Consider the following 24565-nt stretch of genomic DNA (forward strand, 5'->3'; position numbering starts at 1 on the left):
GCTGCCTTTGCTCCCCATCCTTCCCTAGTCCTTATGACTCCTCAGCTCCAGTCCTGCTGTCCCGGACTCGGCCCAGGGCTCCCCCCACCCTTGAACCTGACCAACTTACACAGGCCTCACTTGCTTTGCTTCTAGTGATTAAGACCTCAGTAAGGGCCTTAGCAGCACTGATGGGAGACAAGCTGGGCAGAGCTTTAGATCAGTGAGGAACTTGCTGTGGAAACACCCGTCTTCCTGGTCCTCGCGCCACTCTGACCCTTCAAATTCATTTATGAACAATATAAAACACGTTTTAAAAACTGTCACGCAGCCCTGGCCGGGGGGGCCAGTGGAGTGGAGCATCAGTCTGCGCACCAAAAAGGTGCAGGTTCAATTCCTGGTCAGGGCACATACCTACTAGTAGGTTGCAGGTTCGAGCCCAGGTCAGGTGAGTACAAGAGGAAACAGATCAATGCTTCTCTTCACATCGATGCTTCTCTCTCTCCCTCTCTCTCTAAAAACCAATAAAAACATATTTTTTAAAAAAATATATTAAAAAACAACATGTCCTGAGCTATCCTGGTAAGGACAGAAGATTTCATCAACTGAGAAGGAATATTGAAAAAGAGTTTGGAGAATCAGACTTGAAAGTGTTTATATGCCTGTCTATACCTTCCTATTGCTGCCATAACACATTACCACAAACTTAAAACAACACAAATATATAACCTTACAGTTCTGGAGGCCAGAAGTCTGAAATAGCTAAAATCAAGGTGCCAGCAGAGCTGTATTCCTCCTGGGGGCTCCAGGAAAGAATCCACTCGTTGCCTTTTCCAGCTTCGAAAGGCTGCAGCGTTTCTTGGCTCATGGCCACATCACGCCGACCTCTGCTTCCATCGTCTCAGCTCCCTCTCTGACTCTGATCCTCCTGCCTCCCTCTCATAAGGACCCTTGTGATTAGGTTGGGCCCCTCTGGATAATCCAGGATAATCTCCCCATCTCAGAATCCTTAATCACATCTGCAACGTTCTTTTTTGCTGTGTAAGGTAACAAATTCATAGCTTCCAGCAATGAGGATGCAAATATCTTTAGACAGCTATTGCTCTGCCTGCTACACTAAGAGAAATTATCTAGTGGATTTGAGTGTTCTGGGTCTGAACGATAATCCCTTTCATCTGTACAGTTTTCAGAGTACTTACACAACTTTTTTTTTCCTTCTTGCATCGATCCTGGGAAGTCGAAGGCGGAGGTGTTGAGGCCATTCTGTAAGGGAAGTAGATGAGATTGGGGGTGGGGAGAGTACGATGCCTGGGTTATAAAGATAGATGGAGACTAGGGACCGGGGCTTTTAATTCAGCATCTTCCCACCTCATCCCTACCACCCCCAGTTCTCACTGGTGGGACGGGGAAATTTCTCAGGTACCCCCACAATCCAGAGGGAGAAGCCTCCAAGGTAAGCCGGCTCCCTTGGCCCTGATTCTGCCCTAGCAAGCAGCCTTCTCCTGACCAGGACAAGGAGGGAGGGACACAGGCAGAGAGCCTTCCTTTTAATGAAGAGCCTCGGCACAGACCCCAGAACTCAGCATCTATCCATCTCGGTGTGACCTCAGCAGCCCAGGCAGATGGGCCCAGGGTCCGTCCTGAAACTCCTATAACAGAAGGACACTCTGATTCTTTTTTTTTTTTCTTTTTTAAATATATTTTCATTGATTCCAGAAGGGAGAAGGAGAGAGAGATAGAAACATTAATGATGAGAAAGAATCATTGATTGACTGCCTCCTGCACGCCCCCTGCTGGGGCTAGAGCCCACAACCCAGGCATGTGCCCTGACCGGGAATCAAACTGTGACCTGCTGGCTCATAGGTCGATGCTCAACCACTGAGCCACGCTGGCTGGGCGTGATTCTTAGAAAAGTCGTATAGCAAACCTCCCTTGGGTGCTGCACAAAAGGAGCCAGGCTCTCTCCTTGCCCCGAGATATTGTAAGGCAGCTCCATGAGTCCACTGACACTCCTCCAGGCCTCTCTCCATCTCACCCATTATTAATGACCTGTGTGTACCAGCCACTATTCCGGGAACTGGGGTATAGCCGTGAGGCTGACAGGCAAGGCCCCTGCTCCCCCAGAACTTTTGCATTCCTGGGGGGAAGACAGACCATACAGGAATATTATCTAATAAGAGTAATATGCAAATTGACTGTCACTCCAACACACAAGATGGCTGCCCCCATGTGGACACAAGATGGCCAGCAGGGGAGGGCAGTTGGGAGGAACCAGGCCTGCAAGGGAGGGCAGTTGGGGGCAATCAAGCCTGCAGGGGAGGGCAGTTAGGGGTGACCAGGCTGGCAGAGGAGGGAAGTTGGGGGCGACCGGGCCTTCAGGGAAGGGGGCGACCTAGGCCTGCAGGGGAGGGAAGTTAGGGGCAATCAGGCTAGCAGGCAGAAGTAGTTAGGGGCAATCAGGAAGGCAGGCAGGTGAGCAGTTGGGAGCCAGCAGTCCTGGATTGTGAGAGGGATGTCTGACTGCCCGTTTAGGCCTAATCGGGCCTAAACGGGCAGTTGGACATCCCTCGAGGGGTCCCAGATTGGAGAGGGTGCAGGCTGGGCTGAGGGAAACCCCCCACCCTGTGCACGAATTTCGTGCACTGGGCCTCTAGTATGGGATAAAGATGCTAAGCATAGCAAAGCAGGACAAGACAGATGGTGGACGGTGATGGCAACTCTGTGAGATCTTCATTGTGCCACCTCTAAGAACAGGGAGATGGCCTAGGAAGCAGCAATGCTGAGATGCAAACCCACATTTCGCACCAAAGCCCCTTGCTCCTGACCCCCACTCTCTGTGGCCCCCAGGAGGGAATGAGAGCAATTTCATCCCTGAGGCTGAAATCATGTCTTCCTGGAAACAGTGTCCAGCGGTGGCTGGACTCCAGGGCCAAGAAGAACCAAGATTCCTGCTCCATGGTAGCTGAGCAAGTGTCTGGTAAAGAGGGTAATGGTGTGATGGGTTGTTTAACAGGGATAGTGGCCCGGCAGGTGTGGCTCAGTGGCTGAGCATCAACCTATGAACCAGGAGGTCGCGGTTTGATTCCCAGTCAGGGCACATGCTAGGGTTGTGGACTCAATCCCCAGTGGGGGGCATGCAGGAGGCAGCCGATGGATGACCCTCTCTCATCATTGATGTTTCTCTCTCTCTCCCTCTCCCTTCCTCTCTGAAATCAATATGAATTTATATATATAAAGAGGGCCTCTCTTCCACGGCAGCCCCTGGGCTGGCAACAGTTCCCCTACCCCCGCGCCCACTCCCACCTACCGACCCCTCAAGGCAGTGCTCCAGTCCTCACGTCCTGTGTACCTCGGCACCTATAAGCCTCCCACACACGCCCCCCCCCCCAACTCTGCGACCCCGAGCGTCTTTGTGCAGTGTCCCACCAACCTGCCCTCTGTCCTCTCGGAGGCAAGGTCAATGAGAAAGTAAAACACACGTCGTTTTGCTGCTTTACCGGTGTTGTTTGAAATCGAGAGAAGAGATTGAAATGAATGACTGAAACAAGATAGCTTTGTCTTCTCTTCCTGGTAACATATCACACAGAATCTAAAATGGCCAGGACTACCAAATTCAAATCCAGAGTTGTGGTTTAAGCTCCTCTGCTTTGCACATTGGGTGAAGTCAGAATGAGCTATCTAATGATCTGACACACAGAATACCCACAGTGTGCTAAGTTCAAAGATTATTTTAATAAAAGGAATAAAAATAGGCAAAAAAAAAAAAAGAAAGAAAGAAAAAGGGATGGTGGCTGAATTGAGGGGAATGACCCCGATGTGGAGAGTGAGCCAGGTGTATGGGGGGGATGGGGGTGGCCAGATGTAGGGTGTGGGATGCAGACGATAGGAGAGAGGGCCAGGTGTGCATGTGGAGGTGAGGCAGAAGTGACAGGATGAACGGGAGGAGGGAGACAGGTGTGAAGGGGATGAGCTAGCTGTGAGGGGTTTGAGAACAGACCGCCCCAGCCTGGGGCTTTAGAGGGTGTCTGTCTGTCCCTGGAAAGGGATGATGCAGCCAGTGCAGGAAACACTCCGGGCTCCGGGTTGCTCATTGTTGTCAAGCCGGGAGGAGGCGGCTAAAGCATGCTTCCCCCTCCCCCGAACTTGAACTTGTGTCTTATCCCCTCTGGGCCTTGGTTCCTGCTGTGTCCTCACCTGGAATGCCTGCCACCCTACCTCCTGCTGAACTGTTTAGTGGCTCACCTCAAATGCTCCTCCTCTGAGAAGGCTCCCCTAATATCCACTCTGTCTTTCCCCAGTTGTGATTAATCACGAGGCCCTGAGCACACGCATTAGAGTTATCTGTGGGTTAAACTTTGGGTTGGGGTGGCAACAAGGGACAGGCTTCCCTGCTCGTATGGAGCTCACATTCTCAGAACAAGCTTGACAACAGGCAATCACATAAACAAAATAATTCCAGAATGCGTTAAGGCTCCGGGGAAAATGAATTGGGTGCAGCCATAAAGTTGAGATAATAGAGGGGCTGTTTTAAAATTGGGGGTCAAGAACTGAAACCAGCAGTATGTGAAGGCCTACGCTGGGGGGGCGGGGCGGGGTGAGGGGACCTTGGTTGATTTGGGAAGTGGTGGAAGGCCCGAGTGGCTGCAGCGAGAGCGGGCGGAGGGAGGTCACCAGGTGAAAACCCAAGGGGAGCCCTCCATGGGTTTTGGCACGGGCGAAAGGAATGATCTAGTCTTGGTTGTGCAAGGGCAGAGCGAAGGCAGAAGCGGGGCAGGTGGGGAAGGGGCTGGCAGCCGCAACACCCAGATGGGCGGGGCGGGTCACGAGCCCCTACCCCCCAGCTCCCGGGGCCTCGCCCCACTCCGCCCCACCTCGCCCCATCTGGCTGGTGATGTCAAGACGCCACTTGTGACGTCACGGCGGGCCCCGAGGGGTTCCACGCCAGGGTCCGCGCTGAGCAGGAGCGGCCTTTGGCTGCACGTGAAGCTGATCCGATGAAACCGGTAGTCTCCAAGTCGTCTCCGCCCAAGTTGTTCGGTGCGTGCGCGCCCCCGCGCGGGGCGCTGGTTGCTATGGACGCGGCGGCGGCCGCTGGGCCGGCGCGCAGGGTCGAGGGGTCGAGGGGTCGCGGGGTCGCGGGGTTGCGGGGACTGCTGCTCGGCCACCTTTATCCAGGGTTCCCGCGGGGTAGGACCAAGCTCTCAGGCCGGCAGACACTATGAAGTCTCTAAAGAAGGATTCCCGCCTCAAGATCACTCCCAACAAATTCTTGGAGGCTGCAGAGAGCTTGAAAGGTTGGCGCTGGCTGCCTTGGGCGCTCAGGAGGCCCCGGCAGGGGCAGGGGTGATTGGATGGGATTCACGACACGGGGCCTGGAGGATGGGGGTGACACCAGGATGGAGGTAAAGATCTCTGGGGAATGGGATATGGGGCAAGGTGTACTCCGTACCTTAAGAGATGGTGAACAAGGCGGAGAACCCCTCCCGCCCCCAAGGGAGAGAGCACAGGGCACTGGGGCTTTGGGATGGGGACATAGGAAGTGGGGGACTGGCTGAGGCCTCAGGGATCAGTTGTTGGGGAGATGGCCTTGGGCAGGAAGGCATAGGAGACCCCTACCTGGAACCATATCTTAGGATGGGATGCAAAAGGGAGAATCTGGGTGGGGGGACGGGGAAGAGGAAAGCCAGGGAAGTTTAAGACAAGGAGAGACAGGACATGGGGTCCTTGGGGGAAGAAATGCTGGGAGGAATGCAAGAACCATGTTGAGGTGGGCAAACAACCAACCTCAGTGGGATTCTTTGCAGGGCGGGGGGGGGGGGGGTGTCACCTAAAAGTCCTGCTGGAAAACAACCAAGAAATGCTAACTTGGCTAGTTCTATTTCTGACTACCTTTTCCCACCACCTACTTGCCTTTTTCGGCTGGGTGACACCTGTCCTGCTTGTTGAACCTGGAGGCAGTCACTAGACATGACAGCTTCCTGGCCTCTGCAGCTACCCTCTGGGAGCCGGTGGGAGAGCCCCAGGGTGCCTGACAGCAGACTGATCCCCAAGGACATGTTCCCACTTGCAACTCACCCTCCCTTCCATCTTTTTTTGCGGTTTCCATTTATGAAGGGCCTGATGTATGTGGGCACTGTGCTGGGCAACAAAGGTATTGGTATTAACTGTGTGGCCCCAGCCCTCAAGAAATTAATTCTAGTGAACTCCCAGAGGAGTAACCAGACACTATAAATCAGGCGTCCTCAAACTATGGCCTGCGGGCCACATGCGGCCCGCCGAGGACATTTATCCGGCCCGCCGGGTGCCGCTGCCTGTCCTGCTTGGCAGCTGACTCGTCCCGGGCCCGCAGTGCGCATAGGAATTTGTTCATAGTTTTTTTTTTTAAACTATAGTCTGGCCCTCCAACGGTCTGAGGAACAGTGAACTGGCCCCCTGTTTAAAAAGTTTGAGGACCCCTGCTATAAATGCTGCAGTACAGGCACCTGTAGGCATTAAGGGGGCTCAGAGCACCTGATCCAGTCCTCCGATGGTAGATTTAGGAGGGAAGGTTTTTTGAAGAAGGTGACATTTCTGGCCAACCAAAAACAAAATAAAAAGGAGCACTTTACTTCTCCAGGTCCAGGGCGCAGCGTGAGCTGAGGCATGGAACTGTGAACATGTATGACCTTGGTGGCCAGGGCAGAGGTGGCCAGTGTGGAGGAGAGGGAAGGGAGCCAGAGGGGCCTGCACAGGTGGGTCAGACCATGAAAGGGTCAGACCGCGAAAGCCCGCTGTGAGGAGAGGGGTCGGTCGGCTTGGAGTCAAACTAACAGGAGCTTAGCTGATTTTCAGCCTGGCTTTCTTTAATGCTTCTTCATAGTATGAAAGCCCCATGTGGGCTACATTGAGATGCTGTTTCACAATACGATTTTTTCTTGTGTTAATCCTCACCCGAGGATATTTTTCCATTGATTTTTCAAAGAGAGTGGGGAGAGACGGAGAGAGAGAAACATCGATGTGAGAGAGACACAGCAATTGGTTGCCTCCTGCAGGCGGCCCTGGCAGGAGCCCCAACCAGGGCCGGGGAGGAGCCTGCAGCCGAGGCACTTGCCCTTGACCGGAATCGAACCCAAGACCCTTCAGTCCACAGGCCAAAACTCTATCCACTTTAAAAAGGCACGATGCACTTTTTAACAGTTCAGGGAGGAAGAGAGAAGAATAGCTGGTCTCCTTTCCCAAGGGCAGTCAAGGGCTTTCCTAGCTACTACTTACCTAGTCTCTGGAGATCTTATCAGATTTGAATAAATCAAGGAAAGATTTTTCACTGCATATTTTTAATAAGGGGAAATTGAGTTTATTAAATAGCCCTCGAGTTAATAACATGCACCAGGATGAGGAGGAAAAACAACCAGTGTTCAGTTCCTCTAAATATCTCAGGGGAAGCCTCTAACTATGGCCCCCTCCCCCCATTAGAATACAGCTAACCGAGTGTAATCTTGTACTAGGTTACTCCAAGGTCTCTGAATTATAAGCGAAAAGCAAGCAAATTTTGCGACTGTAAACACTTTTCAGGTCTTGTTGCTAAGGCACAGGGGACTCTCCCAGGTCCCCCTCTCCCATCAAGTAAAGCTCTGCTGCGGTAGGGACAGCCCCTCCCTGGGTTCCCCAGCACAACCCCGAGGTCAGAATTCCCTGAAGACTGTAATCAACACACACACAAAAAATAACATTTAGATAAAACAAGAAGCCGAAAAACTGAGACCCGGTTTCTCCTCCCGCTGCAGCTATCCTCTCCCTACCCACTCCTTCCCTACCCCACCTGAACACCTTGCTTCCGGCTGCCTGGTCTAGCCAGCAGAGGTATATCACCTGACTGCCCCACTCAAGGGGGCTGACGTCAGGATCAGCTGTGTGACTCAGCAGGAGCCCCACTCAGCTTGGGTTTCCAGACCAGAGAAAAGGAAATAGCTAGACCTCTAGTCTACACAGTCAGTAGCGAGACACACTTGGACCCTTCAGCATCTTCCTGCAGGTCCTAAAGTGACCGTAGTCCCCCTGGCTTACCCTCACCGGATGAATCACTCTGAAATGCTGCTTTCATTTCATTCTCCTGGACCAAACCTCCTTGCTGCCGACAGAGGATGAGCAGCTGCTTCCGCTTTGCTTTACAAAAGTCACCATGTCCCCAGTCTCACTCCCACCTCCTCCACAAGCCGCTGTGTCACCATGCCTCACAAATGCCGTACTCCGCCCCGCCTCCACCTTTGCTCCAACTGTGACCCCACCTGGAACACCTCTGTCTGCTGCTCCACCTGCAAAGCCTTCCTGTCCTTCAAGGCCGAACTTGGCCTGTGAAGCTCCCTCTGACCCCTGCAACTGCTCTCCTGAACCTCTGGCTAGAGCCCTACACTGCATGAGCCACATCCATCTGTTCCTGCTTTGACATGGAACCAAACCTATTATCATCTGTGCCACTAATTTTAGGCCCTTATGCTATGATTCGTGTGTGCGAGTGTCTGGTGTCTTTTTCAGTTCCTCAGCAGAAGGAGCCGTATTTTAAACTTTTTTTTTTTTTTTTTTTTACCATCTTCTCCATACTGTATAGTACCTAGAAGGTACTTGGTAAATATTTTCCAGGGTGAGTGAAAGTTTAAAATGTACGTATGATTTGGAATATTTTGTGTAACTAGAACACACCATTTCCTGGCTGTATATTAAGAGAACTTTCTCAGATAAACCTCTGACCAGAGTTCCACTATTTCAGAAATCTGTGTTTTGTTTTTTAATTATTCTTTATTGTTTAAAGTATTACATAAGTCTCCTTTTTCCCCCATTGACCTCTCCCCGGCTGCCCCCCCCCCCCATATTTCAGAAATCTTCAACAATGGTGAAGTTTTATACATTCAAACATAATCATCAGACACCCACCAGTAAAAAGCACAGAGCTGGAGATGTTTAATCCCTTGGGAAGGCATAGAACCAGCCAAGGTGGTGGACAGAGGAAGCAGATGTCCTGGAAAAGAGAAATAACACCATCACATTTATAAAAGCAGACCTTCCCTTGGTACCACTTCTCTCTCGGGCTGCCACAACCTTTGGTGACTGTATAGGTTTTGTAAATCAAAACCTGAGGCTGCACCTTCACACGTGGCAGCGGGTGGGACCACAGCCATGCGGTTTAGCTGACGATGTTCCCGAGTTTCCGCTGACCCCAGGGCCGAGGAGATGGACGCTGGCCCGGAGGCAGAACTTAAGAGTTATGTTTAGAATGATTCTGGCTTGGGTTTTCTTGTATGTGTGCTTCTTTGTCACCAATTATGTGGGCATTTCCTAAAGAAAAGAGAATCTGGCTTTGGTAACCAGAACACTGGCCAAAACCTAGGTATGTGCCCCCAATGATTCTGGCTTTGATGTTTCAGCGAGATGGCCTTTTAAAAAAAGGCGAGTACTTTGGTTCCGTGTCAAAGCAGGACAAAACCCTGAGGTCGGGACTCGGGTTTTCTTTCGATTATTTTTCGTAGGCCTTCCATCAAACCATTCTAAACCAGAGGGCAGCAGACAGGAGGACCCAGCCGGAGAAACGAGGTGCATGTGAAATGTTAGCCCACCTCTCTGGGAGGAAGGCAGGGAGGGCGTCCTCTTTGGAGAATGAATGGCTTCGGACATGCGTTCTCCCTGCCGGGCTCCGGCATGGCCCATGAGAGAAAGAGGCTCAGAGCTCTCCAGCTCCACGAGCCGCTGGCGTCATCAACCGCTTCGTGACTGCAGTAGACCCCTAAATAATCTCGTCCTCGGTTTTGCACCCCCTGATCCATTCCTTGCTACGTCATGACCCCCCGGGGTGAAGTGCTTTACACGGCTCACTAAGCTCTTCGTGATATGGCTCCTATGTCCCTCTCCAGGCACGCCTTCCACCCTCCCGCCTCGATACCCTCCAGTGATTTTAAAAACATGCTTTGCGTTCCAGGGGTGCTCCATTCTCTCTGGCCTCTGGGCCTCTTTCTGCTAGTCCCTTTAGACTGCCTGGTCCCCAAACCCTTCCCCAGGTCTATGTTCTCTTCATCCTCCAGTTCTCCATTTAAACATCACCTCATTAGGAAGCCCTCCTTGACTACCCCCAAAATTGGGCGGGGACCCCCCCTCCCCTTGGCTGCTCCCATAGTTCAGCCTGACAGCCTTGTCTTCATGGGTGTGTACTCTTTGAAGCCTTATATTCCCAGAGCCTGGCACATAGAAAATACTTAAACAGTATGTATTAAATGGTCAGCCATGGGTGTTCTGTTTCCCCCCCAGAGCATCGGTATTTTAACCAATGTCTTAAGAAAGCTGATGCCGCCCTCGCCGGTTTGGCTCAGTGGATAGCGTGTCTGCCTGTGGACTGAAGGGTCCTGGATTTGATTCCGGTCAAGGGCACAAACCTCGGTTGCAGACTCCTCCCCGGCCCAGGTCCTGGTCGGGGCCCGTGTAGGAGGCAACTAATCGATGTGTTTCTCTCACATCAGTATTTCTCTCTGTCTTTCCCTCTCTCTTCCGCTCTCTCTCTAAAAATCAATGGAAGCCCTGGCCAGTTTGGCTCAGTGGATAGAGCGTTGGCCTGTGGACTGAAGGGTCCCGGGTTCAATTCCAGTCAAGAGCACATGCCTGGGATGTGGGCTCGATCCCCAGTGGGGGCCGTGCAGGAGGCAGCCAATCAATGATTCTCATCATTGATGTTTCTATCTCCCTCTCCCTCTCCCTTCCTCTCTGAAATCAATAAAAAATATATTTTAAAAAATAAATAAATAAAATAAAAATCAATGGAAAAATATCCTCGGGTGAGAATTTAAAAAAGAAAGCTGATGCCTTCACCCATGAGAATGGAGCAGGGCTAGCAATGGAGGAGGCTGAGAAAGCATCTAGCCCAGGTGTCCCAAACCACGGTGCATCCGAACCACCTGCGGAGTTTTATAGAACCAGCTCCCCAGGCCCTGGCTCCACGCAGGAGCCAGGAAGCTGTAGTTGTAAAACTCTCCTGAGGATTCGGAGGAAGACACTGGACTAATATTTGGGAACCACTGATTCAGTCCAGCTTCCTCTTTCTACAGAAAGGAAGACTCGAGGACAAGAGAGGTTAAGTGATGTACCCAAGGTTGTCCAGCTTATAAGTAGCACAGCCTGGGGGGAGGGAGGAGACATCTTTCCATGTCAACTCCAGCTAAGAAGCCTCAGTCAGTGAGGCAGGCCAAGGGCCACGGGCAGGGGAGCCTTCGAGAAAGACCTCCCGCTGCCCCAGGCAAGTGCAGCTCAGTCTCCCTGGCAGCCTCTGCTGCCTGTGGCCAGGTCTGCCTCCCCACTTTGGGCCTAATATATATATATATATATATATATATATATATATATATATATATATATATATATCTAGAAGCACTTGTCACCTTCTGTTTCTCTTCAGAAAAGAAGCGGGCTAAGATCCCTGAACTGTCCACACCCCCCATTCAGGAGGAACCCGAGCCTGTTAGCAATGTCCTGCAAGGAGATGACATTCTGGCCTTGGCCATTAAGACGGAAAACTTGAAGAAGGTAAGGGCGAAATCCAGGGATCCCTTCCTGCAGGAGCTTTTCTCTCCCAGCCTGTGTGTTCTAAAACATCAACCACGTCCACCATCTCTGCCGCCTCCCTCCTCTAGGGCGTGTCTGATCCCATGGAAAAACCCATTGGACGCAAATACTTTTCACTTCTGCAGCTAAAGGAATGTACTGTGTTTATTTGAGCATTCCTGAGATTCATACAGGACCACAGGGGAACGAGAGAATGAGGTGTCTTGCTCCCCGTGGAGCCAAGAGCATTCATCCCCATTTCACAGACGGGAAAATGCGTTTAAGAAGCAAAGTCACAAACCGGTAAACCTGCTGCTCCTTAACCCCAGGCTTTACCTGAAAGCATCAGGCACTTCTCACCTGAACTGTCTGGAGGCACAAAACGTTTTTTTTATTATTATTATTAAATCTTAACCAGAGGATTTGTTTATTGATTTATTTTTATTTTTTTAGAGAGAGAAGAAGGGAGAGAGCGAGAGAGAAACATCGATTGGTTGCTTTTCCTACATGTCCCGATGGGCATCGAACCTGAAACCTAGGTATGTGCCCTGACCTGGAATTGAACCCACAACCTTTAGGTGTACGGGACAACGCTCAACCAACTGAGCCACCCAGCCAGGGCATAAAATGTTATTTTTCCCCCTCGAAGACATTATTAAGTCTCTTGTCTGTTGCAGAGGCGTTTTCCTTGACAGAGCATATGGGCAGAGCTGGAGAAACAGATTTGTCAGCCTTCAGGAATTCCACAAAGACTTCGGACAGAGGCAACGGTGGTGTGTCTCCTCCTCCAGATCTCAAGTGGAATTCTCCTTTGTTTTGTTTCTTTATAGCAACACATTCCTCGCTTTATTGAAACAGCAGATAAATCTGACATTACCCAGAAATTTCTCATCCGTAAAGTCAAACCCAAGGATCCTGGGAGGAAGGTCTGCCACTTTGTAGCACATCCTGCCACTCCAGATGCCACCACGAGGCCCCTGGACTACTCCGGTATGTCCAGCCCCGGCCCCGGCACCGCTGGCCTCTGAATTCATGGGTCAGCCTGGAAAGAAAGCGGGGTATCCATCAGAAAGTAGACCCCGGGAATCATTGACATTCACCAGTCGCTGCAGCTTGTCTCCCCCCCTCTCTTTCCCCAGGTCCCCGTGACAGTTTCTATAGCGGTAACCAGATCCTGCCCCACCACATCTTGGGGAGTCTCCATGACTTCAGGAGAATTGCAGTTGCTCAAGGGAACATCGAGGTTCGTTTGTACAGAGCTGCCTGGACTGGACAAGTCACCGAAGTCCTTCCAGTCTCACACCTGGCAGAGCCAGGCAGGCCTGGGGTTAAAAGGACAGTCTAGTCTCTGGGCCCCAGAGTCTGAAGTGACAAGGGACCCTCGCCCCGAAACAGTGACGCCCGCTTCAGCAAGCTTCAGCCCAAGTCAGGAAGTCACTCTAAGGATGCAGAGGTGCCTCGGGGAACACAAAGGCAATAGCGTGTCTGGCTGGGTTAGACTGAACCCAGAAAGGCATCAGGGTTCCGGGCCTGTGCCCCCTAATCGCTTCTGCTCCTCTGTGCACGGTCTCCGTTTTCCCATCTCCAAAAACCGGCCTGCTCTCCCCGGTCCACAGCTCCAGGGCCGCACAAAGGGCCTGCGTGTCTCCGACTTTCCCACCATGCGGTGCTGCTCACTGTCTCGGTTCCTTCGCTTCCCTGGCTCCAGACTAAGAATCTCATTGGTCAGGGGCTAGCCTGGGGTCATCTAAAAATGACCCAGTCACCCTGCAGGGGAAGGTGTCCGTGAACATCGTCGGAGGACAGACACAGGGAAGGATTTGGAACACAGCCTCAACACAGAGGTCCCCAATCTGGGGGAGAGGAGACTGGCGGCGGTTTCCATGGGCCCCTGATTCTGGGACCTGTTTTCGGTCACTCACCACCTTCGGGTCCTGAAGAGGAGGGATCCCCAGCAGAGTGGGCGGACAGCAGGGATTTAGGCCTAGAGAAGTCTCAGCTCGGCCCCAGCTCAGCGCCTCTCACCACCCTCCACACACACCCTGTGCTTTTCAGCTGGCTGAGCTGATCCACACCCCACCCTGTGTGATGACCCTCGCCCCAGCTGCAGAAGAGCCGAAGCAGGAAGCCCCCAAGGAAGAGAAGCCACCTCCCTGGGCCCCACCTCCTCAGCACAACTTTATAAAAAACTGGCAGCGCAACCTAGACCTGTGGAAGAGGCAGCAGGAGGCCCTCAGCAGTGAGCAGAGAGGATGGGCGCCCGCCTGCACCCCCCCTCCCCGCCCCCCGGCACCCAGGCCCTGCTGCTGGGTGTGTTCTCTCCCTGCACCTGTCCAGTGATGGGCTCAGGCTGAGCGTGTGGTGCCGTTCATGCACCCCCCAGTGTTTCTCCCTTGCCGGGTCCTGAGATCAGTCCAGGGATGGGGCTGACCGGTGCTGAGTGCTGGGCCCCTGTTGGCTCCGATTGGGTGGAGGGGCTGCATTCTCGGCTCTTCTCTCTAGAACGCCTGAAGAAACCTGTCGGCGAGCTGCTGATGCACATCGGGGAGACCTACAGACAGATCCAGGAGGAACGGGCGGTCATTGACCGAATCTTGCCCACGCAGCATGATGGGAAGGTAAGGACAGCGTTCCCACGTGCCCTGTGCGGAGGAGGTCTGGACACAGGGACGGCTGCCTCGGTGTGCACAGCGGGGGACATAACAAATCTATCCATTGCAAAGCAGTGTTAAGCCCTCAAAGCCTTTATTAAAATGACATTATTGGTCCTATTATTGGGCGTTCAGGGACTGGTCAGTTATGTAATTCAGCCTGTGGTGGTCAGTGGTGGTCAGTGTTGGTGAATGTGAGGAGGAAGACAGCATGGGTCCTGAGTTATCAGAACAGTCCTAGTGTTCTCTCTTAAAGGCCGAGGCCCCAGCTTTTGGACGACCCAGGGTAGCCTGTTGAGTCTGGTGTGTGAGCGCAGTGTCCGCGCCAACCACACCGTCTGGGGCCAGGGAAAGGCTATCGGAGGGCGTCCCGAGAACAAGAACGTACTTGCTTCTCTCCTGCTCTCCTGGCTGCAGCGAATCCCCCCCCAGAGCAAGCGTCTGTTGTCCACGGTGCTCTTGTCTCCCAGGCCCCCCACCCCCCCGCCAGCCCCTCTCCAAGGTGTCCAGGTGATCTGACTTGTCTGCCCATCCTTGCCAGTGCTCTGAGGAGTCCAGTGGGTTCTGGAGTCGACTGGAATACTTGGGAGATGAAATGACGGGTCTGGTCATAACGAAGACAAAAAGTCAGCGTGGCCTCCTGGAGCCAATCGCTCGCATCAGGAAGCCGTACTCCATCCAGGAGGAGATGGGTGAGGAGCAGGGTACCCTGGGGGAGAGGGGGAGGGGGCGGACAGTGTGGCCCTGGTATGGGACCGACCAGGGATCAAGTCCCCTAACCCTCTGGAGGTCCAGTCCCCACTTCAGTTAGACAGTGATAGATGGAAGAGGGGGCAGAAGGGAGTGCGATGAAGGGCTGTGCAGCGGCGCAGCAGCCATGAACCACTGGCCACTGAACACCTGGAATGTGTGGCTAGGCTGGTCTGAATGAGATGTAAGTGTAAACGATGCACTGATTCGTACGCGAAATATCTTATTAATAACTTTATACTGATTACATGTTGAAATGAAAGTATTTTTGATGCATTGGGTTAAACTAAAACGAATTCCCCTGTTTCTTTTGACCTTTTCCAACCATCTAGGCCAGTGGTCGGCAAACTCATTAGTCAACAGAGCGGCAAACCGCGGCTCGAGAGCCGCAGTTTGCCGACCACTGATCTAGGCAGTTTTAAATTACGTGCCTCACAGTTGTGGTTTGCGTGCCGTTTCTATCGGGCGGCACTGCTTTAAGGGCTGCCAGGGCCCCTGCGGTCAGAGCAAGTTATTTGGCCTCCCTGGCCCCCAGTGTCCACATCTGTAAAACACTGACGGGGTTGTGAGAGGGTGAGATGAAGCATGGTGTGTATTAAGAGGTCTGCCCCCTGCTAAACACTCAGTAAAAGTAGCTGCTATTGTTTTTACGCATTATCATCCAAAGATGCGGTGGTTTGGAAGCTAATTTTGCAGGAGTCCTGTGTAGGGTGGCCAAGGCGCAGGAATGGGCAGGAGACCTGGAGCCCAGCTGCACAGGGAAGCCGTATCCGCCCCCCGTCCCCCCCAACCCCCTTTCCCAGAAATGGTGCTGGGATGGGTGTGTTAGAGCTCTTGAGAGTGAGGGGAAGGGGACATGGCAGCGGCCTGTACTGAGGGCCCTCGGACCCTGCGGTAGGACTGCTGGCCCGGAAGGATGCGCGGTACCGCTACACCTGGGATCGGAGTCTGTTTCTGATCTACCGGCGCAAGGAGCTGCAGCGCATCATGGCGAAGCTGGGTTTCAGCCAGCAGGTTGGTCATGTCTCCGTGCCCTGTCCGAAGCCCCTTAGGGTGGCACCTGTCTTCAGTCAGCTCATCTTTCCTTTCTTGGTCTCTCTGAGGATATTGATGGCCTGGAGGTGGTGGGCAGAGGGCAGCCTTTCTCAACCGTTACAGTGAAAGACTTTTTAGTGTTTGAAAAGAGCCAGAGAAGTTCCTCTGGAGACATAATAAATGCGTGAGTCGGCCTGAGCCCTAGGGAGAGAGGTTGGGGGGTGGGGCTTCCCTCCCCCCCATGCTGCCGCCCCCTCCTTTAGCCCATTCCAACACCTGTGCTCACTTCCCCGTGGCCATCTGCTCCCTCCTAGCAACCAGCTCCTAATGGGGATTTCCCAGACATTCCTTCGCTGGTAAGGGGGCACTCCAGGCTGTGTACACGGAGTGCCTCCTCTGTAAGAAGCAGCACTGTGTGTGTCCAAGGATCTCCTGCCTACAGGAAGGGAGCCGGACAAGGCCGAGCTCCAGGGGAGCTGATGATGCTCCGTGGGAGGGCAGAGCTGGCAGCCACTGCTGGGGGCTCCACGTGGCAAGACGATGGCAGCTTTAGGGGAAAGACGCCATTGGTTTTCCTTACAGCGATTTATTGATCGACTACCCTGAGGCGACCCCCATGCCTATTCTTGGCCCCTCTCTGCTGTTCTGTGGGAAGCCGGCCTGCTGGATCCGAGGCAGTAACCCCCAGGACAAGGTAAACCTGCCTTCGCCCTCGCCCTCACCCATCTGCCAGATGGGCCCCCCTTGGGTGCAGTCTCAAGGAGACTGGCCGTCACAAGGAGCCTGCCGCTTCCTGCTTGCATTTTTACCTGGCCTTGCATTCAGCATGTCTGAAAATGGTAACAGCAATGCCAGCTCGACCCAGAATAAAATCACAAGGCCGAAAGGAGAGAGTCACAAGCCACCCCGTTTGTACCCAGTCCCCAAGAGTGTATGTAAGCAAACTTCTCCCATTGGGCGTGGCTCTAAGAAGGTTGTACAATATTCTTTGGATGCTAAGGAGCAAAAATGTTCATCAGGTATAAAATCTGTTTTGTTTTCTCTTCTTCCTGTTGATGGCACCTCAGGGACAGCCGCTATCGGGGTATGACACCCCTCCGTCTGAGAGCAGCCAGGCCCTGGAGGCCCGGGACAAGGGGACATCAGTGCCAAACCCAGAAAAGTCCCTGGCAAACTGGGATGAGTTGATCCTCCCAGGCCAGGGCCTCCCTCAAAGACATGTCTCATGCCTCCTCCTCCCGCAGAAGCAGATTGGCATCGCTGTCCGCCTGACCTTTGAAACCGTAGAAAGGCAGAAGACATCTTCGGAGCTGACCGTGGTCAACAACGGCACAGTGGCCATTTGGTATGACTGGCGGCGGCAGTTCCAGCCGGACGCTTTCCAAGACCTGAAGAGAAACAGGACACAGCAGTTTTACTTTAACAACCGGGAAGGTACCTAGGAGACTCGGCCCTGCGCACCTTGATGTCCAGAAGCTGACATCTAGCGAGTGCCCAGCTCCTGAAAGTTCAAGCCCCTTTTCCCTGCCTCCTCCCCTCTATTTCCTCCGTGACGCGTGTCATCTCCTAACTGTTCATGTCTGCTGGGGGCAGGGAGGTGAGCCCCGGGGGAGCAGGAGCATTTAGGGGTTCAGTTACATTGCACAGACCCGAGGCTGGGATGACCAGCTGCGCCTGTTTCCGGGGACTTTCCCATTTCAGCACCAAAAGTCACCCAACCCAGGAAAGCCCTCCTTCCCGGGCAAACCAGGACAGGGTCACCCTGCCTAGGGCTAGGTTAAATGTATCCCCAGAGGCTTAGGACTCAGCTACCTGCGGGCATGCAGGCGTGGGGCTCCGTGAGCTCCTCCTCCGTGCAAACCTCTGTCTCTGCCCCCTCAGGTGTGATTCTGCCTGGAGAAACGAAAACCTTCACCTTCTTCTTCAAGTCTGTGAATGCTGGGATCTTCAGGGAATTCTGGGAGTTTGGAACTCACCCCACCCTGTTAGGGGGTGCTGTCCTGCAGGTCAATCTCCACGCAGTCTCCCTGGCCCAGGACATTTATAGGGATGAGAGGAACCTCCTGGAGGTAAGGAAGGGAGCCCGGACCTCGGCCCCGTGTGGACGTCAGATAGGTCACTCCAGTGTCCTTCCTAGCCCTGCCTGCAGGGCTCTTGTTTCTCTCGGCTAGTCTTGCTCAGCAAACCACCTCCCAGGACTTTGTGAGGTAAAAGGTGGGTGGGCAGGCCAGAGCGGGGCAGTTTTGAGCCTCACCCTGCCTGGCTCCCACCGCCAGGAAGGGATGAGACTGGGCCTTCAGGGCAGCCGGGACTGGGAAGTACGTGAGCACAAACCCAAGGAACAGTACCTGCACCCGGGTACGGTATCTGTTCACTGCTGTTTGGTACCCTCCAGTGGAGTTGCCTTTAAAACCACAGAGAGCAATTTTTTTAAAAATATGTTTTATTGATTTTTACAGACAGGAAGGGAGAGGGAAAGAAAGTTAGAAACATCAATGAGAGAGAAACATCGATCAGCCGCCTCCTGCACACCCCCCTACTGGGGATGTGCCTGCAACCAAGGTACATGCCCTTGACTGGAATCGAACCTGGGACCCTTCAGTCCGCAGGCCAACGCTCTATCCACTGAGCCAAACCAGCTAGAGCCACAGAAAGCAATTTAACCAGGGGGGCCGGCACCCCGGAGTGAGTGTGAGGTGGGGACTGGGCATCTGCGGGGCCCCCACCGGGTCCATCGCCTGTCCGCCTGGCGTTGCCCTTCGTGGGATTCCGTGGAAAGCTGTGCTTTTCTGTCCACTGCGGTCCCCAAACACGAACCAGCTGCTTCGGCTGAGGCTCAGCCTGCGGCCAGCAGAGATGATTTTGACACGTGCAATGTGTTTTATTTGCTAGTCTAGGACTGGCCTCTCTCTCGAGATGACCCTGTTTCTGTGATACTGACTGTGTGGCCAAGTCACATGCTCGGCAAGGCGGGAACCGTGCTGCCCCTGGCCCTGGCCTTCCTAATCTATGGGAAATGCTGCCGGACCTCCTGGCCCCGCGAGGAGGCAACTTCTCTGGAACTGGTTCCTCCTCAGGATCCTTCCAGCCTCTGTTAGGGAGCAAGGATGTTTGGGGAGACCCAAGGAGTTTTGAGTCTGGGAGTAGTTGTGTGTGTGTGTGTGTGTGTGTGTGTGTGTGTGTGTGTGTGAGAGAGAGAGAGAGAGAGAGAGAGAGAGAGAGAGAGAGAGAGAGAGAGACAATGGCAGGAACTCAACCCCTCGGAAGGCACAGAGCCCTGAGGGACCTGGCTCCCGTCCGGGATGCAGCAGGGGTTTCGAAGGCCTGACCTGTCTTCTCCTGCCACCTTCCCTTCCCCAGAAGGAGCTGGCTTCCCACGAGGCGGTCACCATCGCGCAGAGCATGCTGCAGGAGCTGCTGGGCGGCATCCTGACCCCCGAGCGGGTGCCGTCGCCCGTGGACGCCTATCTCACGGAGGAGGACTTGTTCTACCACAGGAACCCCCAGGTACAGCCCGGCACTGGCCCCCGCCCCTGTGGGAGGAATAGCAAACCCTCCGATGCGCCAGGACCTCTTCTGAGCGTCTTCCATGAGTAACTCACTTCGCTTCCCAGCAGCCCTGTGAGATGGGCACTACTTCTTTTTTCTAAAAAAAAAAAAAAAAAAAAAAAAATCTTTATTGTTGAGAGTATTACATATGTCCCCCGTCCCCCCTCACCATTGTCCCTGTCCACCCAGTTCCTGCCCCGCCCCAGGCCTTCACCACCCTATAGTCTGTGCCCCTAGGTAATGCATATGTGCATGTAAGATCTTTAGTTCATCTCTTCCCGCCCCCACCCCCCTTCCCTCTGAGATTGGTCAGTCCGTTCCATGTTCCCATGGAGATGGGCACTATTGCTATCCGCACGCTACCTGGGGGAACTGTGGCTGAGCGAGGTTAAGTAATTTGCCCAAGATCACGTGGCTCCTAAGTGGATGCTTGGTGAGAACAGTGTCACCAACTCCTTCCTTCAAACCCAACGTTACTTGGATGCTCACACACACACAAAAAAAAAAACACGCTTGAAGTTGGAGATGCTCAGGTTGAAGGGGAAGTGGGGATATCCTCTGGCCAGAGCCACTCCTGCTGGTCCCTTCCCTGCCTCCTCCATCAGTGCTCTTCAGGGATGGGGAAACTGGCCCAGGTCCACTGGCTCTGGGCCGCACGCCCCCCCCCCCGCCCCGCCTCCCCATCACGTGTCTTCCCTTGCCTCTGCTGCAGCTGCATTACCAGCACCAAGTAGTGCAGAACCTGCATAGACTGTGGTACCAGTACATGGTCCTGCCCTACAAGGCTGAGGAAGGCAGGCCGAACGACGAGGAGCACACAGCCCCCCGGGCCTGGGCGGCCCAGACCCAGTCAGGCTATTTGGACAAGACCCCGTTGCAGGGCGACTCTTTGGCATACCCGAAGGGCCCCGCCTTGGAACCCCAGCAGGAGAACGCATACTTCAAGGAATCCCAAGATGCGTTCAGGCCCCAGAGGGTCAGAGCAGGGACCAAGACTTCTCCGCGGAAGAGCATCATGGAGGAGATCCTGGTGGAGGGCAGCCGGGACTGGGACAGCACCAAGAGCCCCTGGGAGCAGGCGGGCGTTCCGCCGCCCGAGTGGGACCTCTGCCTGGAGGACTTCAGGGAGGTGGGGCCCTGACCCTGAAGGCGTGGGTGGGGAAAACAGCTCTGGCACAGGGGGGTGAGGGAGGGCCCCAGCGGTGCCTCTTGCCCCCATGGGCCAAGACATAAACCCCCCTGAGGGCCCGGAAAGAGCTGTCTCTGGGGTCATTTCTGTCTGTCCCAGGTGGCTAGGCCCCTATGGTGCCGGAGGGGCTCCCTCTGTGATCCTGGCAGACCTTGCAAAAGGGATTCATGGGAACAGGTTTCTGAAGGAGGTCCCAGGCTCCCACAAAAGGCACCCCAGACAGGTTCCCCGTGGCTATATCTCCTCCCGCACACCTGTCCTCACAGCACCACCCCCATCACTAGAGGACACAGGGACCCTTGGTGTCCTGGGCACAAGGGTTGCTCATGGTACCTGTGACCCTGCCAGACAGCGATGATACTCCCTGAGGAGAACCAGAGAGAAGATGCCCTCATCAGGCTCAACAAAGCAGCCCTGGAGCTGTGCCAGGGACAGAGGCCACTGCAGTCTGACTTCCTGTACCAGATGTGGTAGGTGCCCCACCTCATCTCCTCCCCTTTGTGGCATCGGGCCAGGGTGCTAAGCAAGCAGTCCCAGCACGCAAGGGTGCGCAGCTCCCCTGAGCTCAGGTCCCCGAAAGATGCTACCACCGTCCATGCTCGGCACCTGCCGCAGCTGCTCCTGCAGCCACCTGCTGCTCCCTGCGGGGCCGTCACAGCGGAGGAAGCGCCTGGACCTTCGTTTTCCCCTCATCCTTTGTTCCTTCTCAACGAGCAGAGGAACGAACGGAGGAGAAGCCAGAGGGCGGTGAGAAGAGGGGCGTAGTCCACAGAAAGCCTCACTTCTCGGTGGTCGGCCTTCCTGTTGCCGGTTTGGAACTTGCGTGGAGAGGCTTGGGGGGAGGGGTTTTCGCAAGGCCCTCAGGACACACCCCTGGGAGCCTGCAGCTGGGAATCTCGAGCAAGGTCCAGCCATGGTTTCCAACGCCCAGGTGCTGGTGAGGATGCTGGCTGGACTACATGGCATGTCCCTGGCAGCTCCTGGCACCAGTGTCTTGGAAGGGAAGGATCCAAATCTCTGCAGGTTCCAGGGCAAATGAAAGGTGATGGCTGGTCTCCAGTGTGTCTTGTCCTCTAGTTTTCAGCTGTGGCGGGACGTGATTGACAGCCTGGTGAGCTACTCCCTGTGGCTGAGGGCTCTGCTGGGCCTGCCTGAGAAGGAGACCACGTATCTGGACATGCCAGAAGAGCTAGGTCAGACTCTGCCTGCACGCAGCCTTCCCCGTCCCGTTGCCTCCGCCTTGCACACCCTCTGGGGGAACCTCTGTTGATCCATGGAGTAGGCCCCTGCTACCCTTTTATCTGTTGCCAAGGTTTGGAACCCAGAAGTGACCTTAGTATCACCTGGGTTCACGTCCCTCGTTTTGCAGATGGAATCTCAGGAGGATTAAAGGGTTTGCCCGTGCCATACATGGGGGAGTGGCGGAGCTGGGACTAGAAGCAGGCCCCTGGCCCCTGCCCCACAGGGCCATCCATCCCACCCTGAACCCGGGGCTCTGCTCCTCGTCTGCGGGAATTCTCTCAGGGCTGCTGAGAGCACTTGGCTTTTCCTGACTCCCGCCTGTGGGCGCAGCGAGGCCGCAGTCCACACTGTCTTCCATTCGCCCCCCTCAGATCGAAAAACGCCTTCTGTCATAGAGACGAAGGTGACTCCTGGAAGAGCTGGGAAGGAGGACCGCAAAGGGGCAGCCCAGGAAAGGAAGCAGTTGGGAATCAAAGATAAAGAAGATAAAAAAGGAGCCAAGACGCAAGGGAAAGAGGCATGCTCTGGGACGCGGCCTGGCCTGGGGCGGGGCTGGGATGACGCGGGACTGTCGGTGAGCTGTTCTCGAGAAGGCCCTGGACCGCCCTCAGGAGCTAGTGAAGGCGATGCGTGTCTCATCTCTCCGAGCAGGACCGTTTGAACAGCAAGAAGCAAAAGGCAAAGGACGACAAGAAACCGGCGAAATCTTTAAGCCGGGACAGGCTTTACGTGGAAGACCCTGTCCCTGACATCACCATCACTTCTCAGGAACCCATCGATCCCCTGGTCATGGAGAAATACACCCAGAGGATGTACACGGAGGTGAGGGCACAGCCCAGGGCTCAGCCCTCCTCTCCCTCACACCTGTGCTACGCGCTTCCCTCCACTCCCTCATGCATCCCGTTCATTCTACAAATGATAAGTGCCTGCTGCATCCACAGTGGGAGCAGCGCTGCCCTTGTGAGGGCCATCCTCTTGTGTGAGACAGACGTCGTGAATAAGTAACACATCTGGTATGGCGATGAGCCCTAAGGAAGAGAGAAACAGACCAGAGCCAGGGGGACGACAAAGGCCCAGGGGGAGCGGCGGGGGGGGGGGGGGGGGCACGGGGGGGGTCATTGAAAAGGTGACATCGAACAGACTTGAAGGGAGGTGGGGGTGGCCCTGTGGACCCCTGAGGAGCAGTGCCCTAGGGAGAGGAAGCAACAAATGCCAGGGGAGGGAGGAGCCAGGAGGACAGAGGGCAGAGGGGCCACCAAGAGGGGGCAGGCCATGTGGGGCTTTGTAGGCTATGTGAGGACTCAGGGTTTTTCCGAGTGAAACGAGAAACCAAACAAGGATTTGAATAGAAGAGTGACATGGTCTGACTTTGGGAGATAGACCCAGCGTGTCGGGGGCATCTTGGCCGGCGTGTTCCTAGGGGGAACACCATGCTGAGTGGATTTCTAGCAAGCATAAGGGTTTTGAAACACCAGAGAGACTTCATGGCAATGCATTCTTAAGCAGTAGGTCCTGAGAAACTCATCGTGTGGTTTGTTGGGTTCACAGTTACGGTTGCTGTTTGTTTCGGGGGCGGGGGCGGGGGGCGGGGGCGTCCACAAAGCCACGTTCAATCTGCCCGTCTAATGGTGAGGCTTTGTCTTCCTCTGGTGTGGACAGCTGGGTGGCTGGGATTACTCTGCACTGTGGGGACACCCTGGATCTCATTTGATCGGAAGCTCCAGTTGCTGCTGGTGACATCCCTGAGACTTCTGAAGGCTGATGGAAGCAAGTTACCTTAGGTCTCCGAGGACCCGTGTGGTGGACTCTCCCAGCTTTCTGAGATTAAGAATCAGCTTGCTGAGGCGTGTGTGGTCCAGCCCCACTTAGGGAACAGTTTTGGAAACGTTTCAGGATGTGGGTCTGTGATCTTACAGGAAGGAAAGTTGGCGCCTGTGAGGCCAGAGTAGGATTGGGCCATCCCAAGGGAGTAAAATGGGCACTGCTCCCTGAACCCCAAGAATTGCCCCTTTAACCATACTGGGCCCCAATGTCCCCATACATGCCAGGGCCCAGACTGGTTTGAAAAATGCAGCTATTTGTAGAAACGAAAGTTCTACAGAAATTCTCACCACTTTGGTCTTATCCCCTCTCTAGCTGTTCTCAATGTGGAGTGAGCGTGCCCACCCTCATAGCACAGTGGGTGCTCCCTGGTGGAGGTGTTTTCCACAGAGCAAGCCGTTGCCTGTGACGTTTGTCCTGTTCTTCCAGGTCTATGGGCTGCTGGACACCATGGTGACGAACCTCATGGTTCTGGCTGACGAGCTCAACCCCCAAAGGGACGTTGAGGAGCATTTGCGTCCTTGCACTTGACGCATGTGCCCAAGCAGCCTTCTGGGCAACTGGTTAACACACAAATCAATAAAGAACCTTTAAGTTCCTACCACTTCCATCAGGCTTCATGTCTTGAATGCCGCCTCTTGATGAGATCAGCTCATGGCCCAGGTCCTCCCAGGTCCCACCTGCCTCCAGGTTTACCCCACCCCACCCTGTCTCCCGGAGTCATCCAACAGGCAGAGAGAGAAACGCACCGGGAGAGGTGATGTGTGGGATGCTGAACCTCAGAGCAGGTTGG

The 24565-nt window shown here is 54.3% G+C and overlaps 1 protein-coding gene across 1 annotated transcript; it reads left to right on the forward strand.

Moving 5' to 3' along the window:
• The first annotated feature begins 5048 nt into the window (after positions 1 to 5048).
• MYCBPAP (MYCBP associated protein) lies at positions 5049 to 24381 on the forward strand. Its single transcript, XM_080678514.1, has 19 exons — positions 5049 to 5273; positions 11390 to 11517; positions 12366 to 12525; positions 12675 to 12778; positions 13591 to 13774; positions 14038 to 14153; positions 14728 to 14878; positions 15835 to 15950; positions 16040 to 16155; positions 16554 to 16665; positions 17216 to 17405; positions 17853 to 18040; positions 19332 to 19478; positions 20233 to 20649; positions 21058 to 21179; positions 21787 to 21902; positions 22323 to 22468; positions 22603 to 22773; positions 24202 to 24381. The coding sequence occupies exons 1-19, from the start codon at positions 5198 to 5200 to the stop codon at positions 24301 to 24303; spliced, it is 2862 nt and encodes a 953-aa protein (XP_080534640.1). The 5' UTR covers positions 5049 to 5197; the 3' UTR covers positions 24304 to 24381.
• The last annotated feature ends 184 nt before the right edge of the window (positions 24382 to 24565 follow it).

The sequence above is a fragment of the Plecotus auritus genome (assembly GCF_963455305.1).
Source record: "Plecotus auritus genome assembly, chromosome: 7".
NCBI classification, from domain to species: Eukaryota; Metazoa; Chordata; class Mammalia; order Chiroptera; family Vespertilionidae; genus Plecotus; species Plecotus auritus.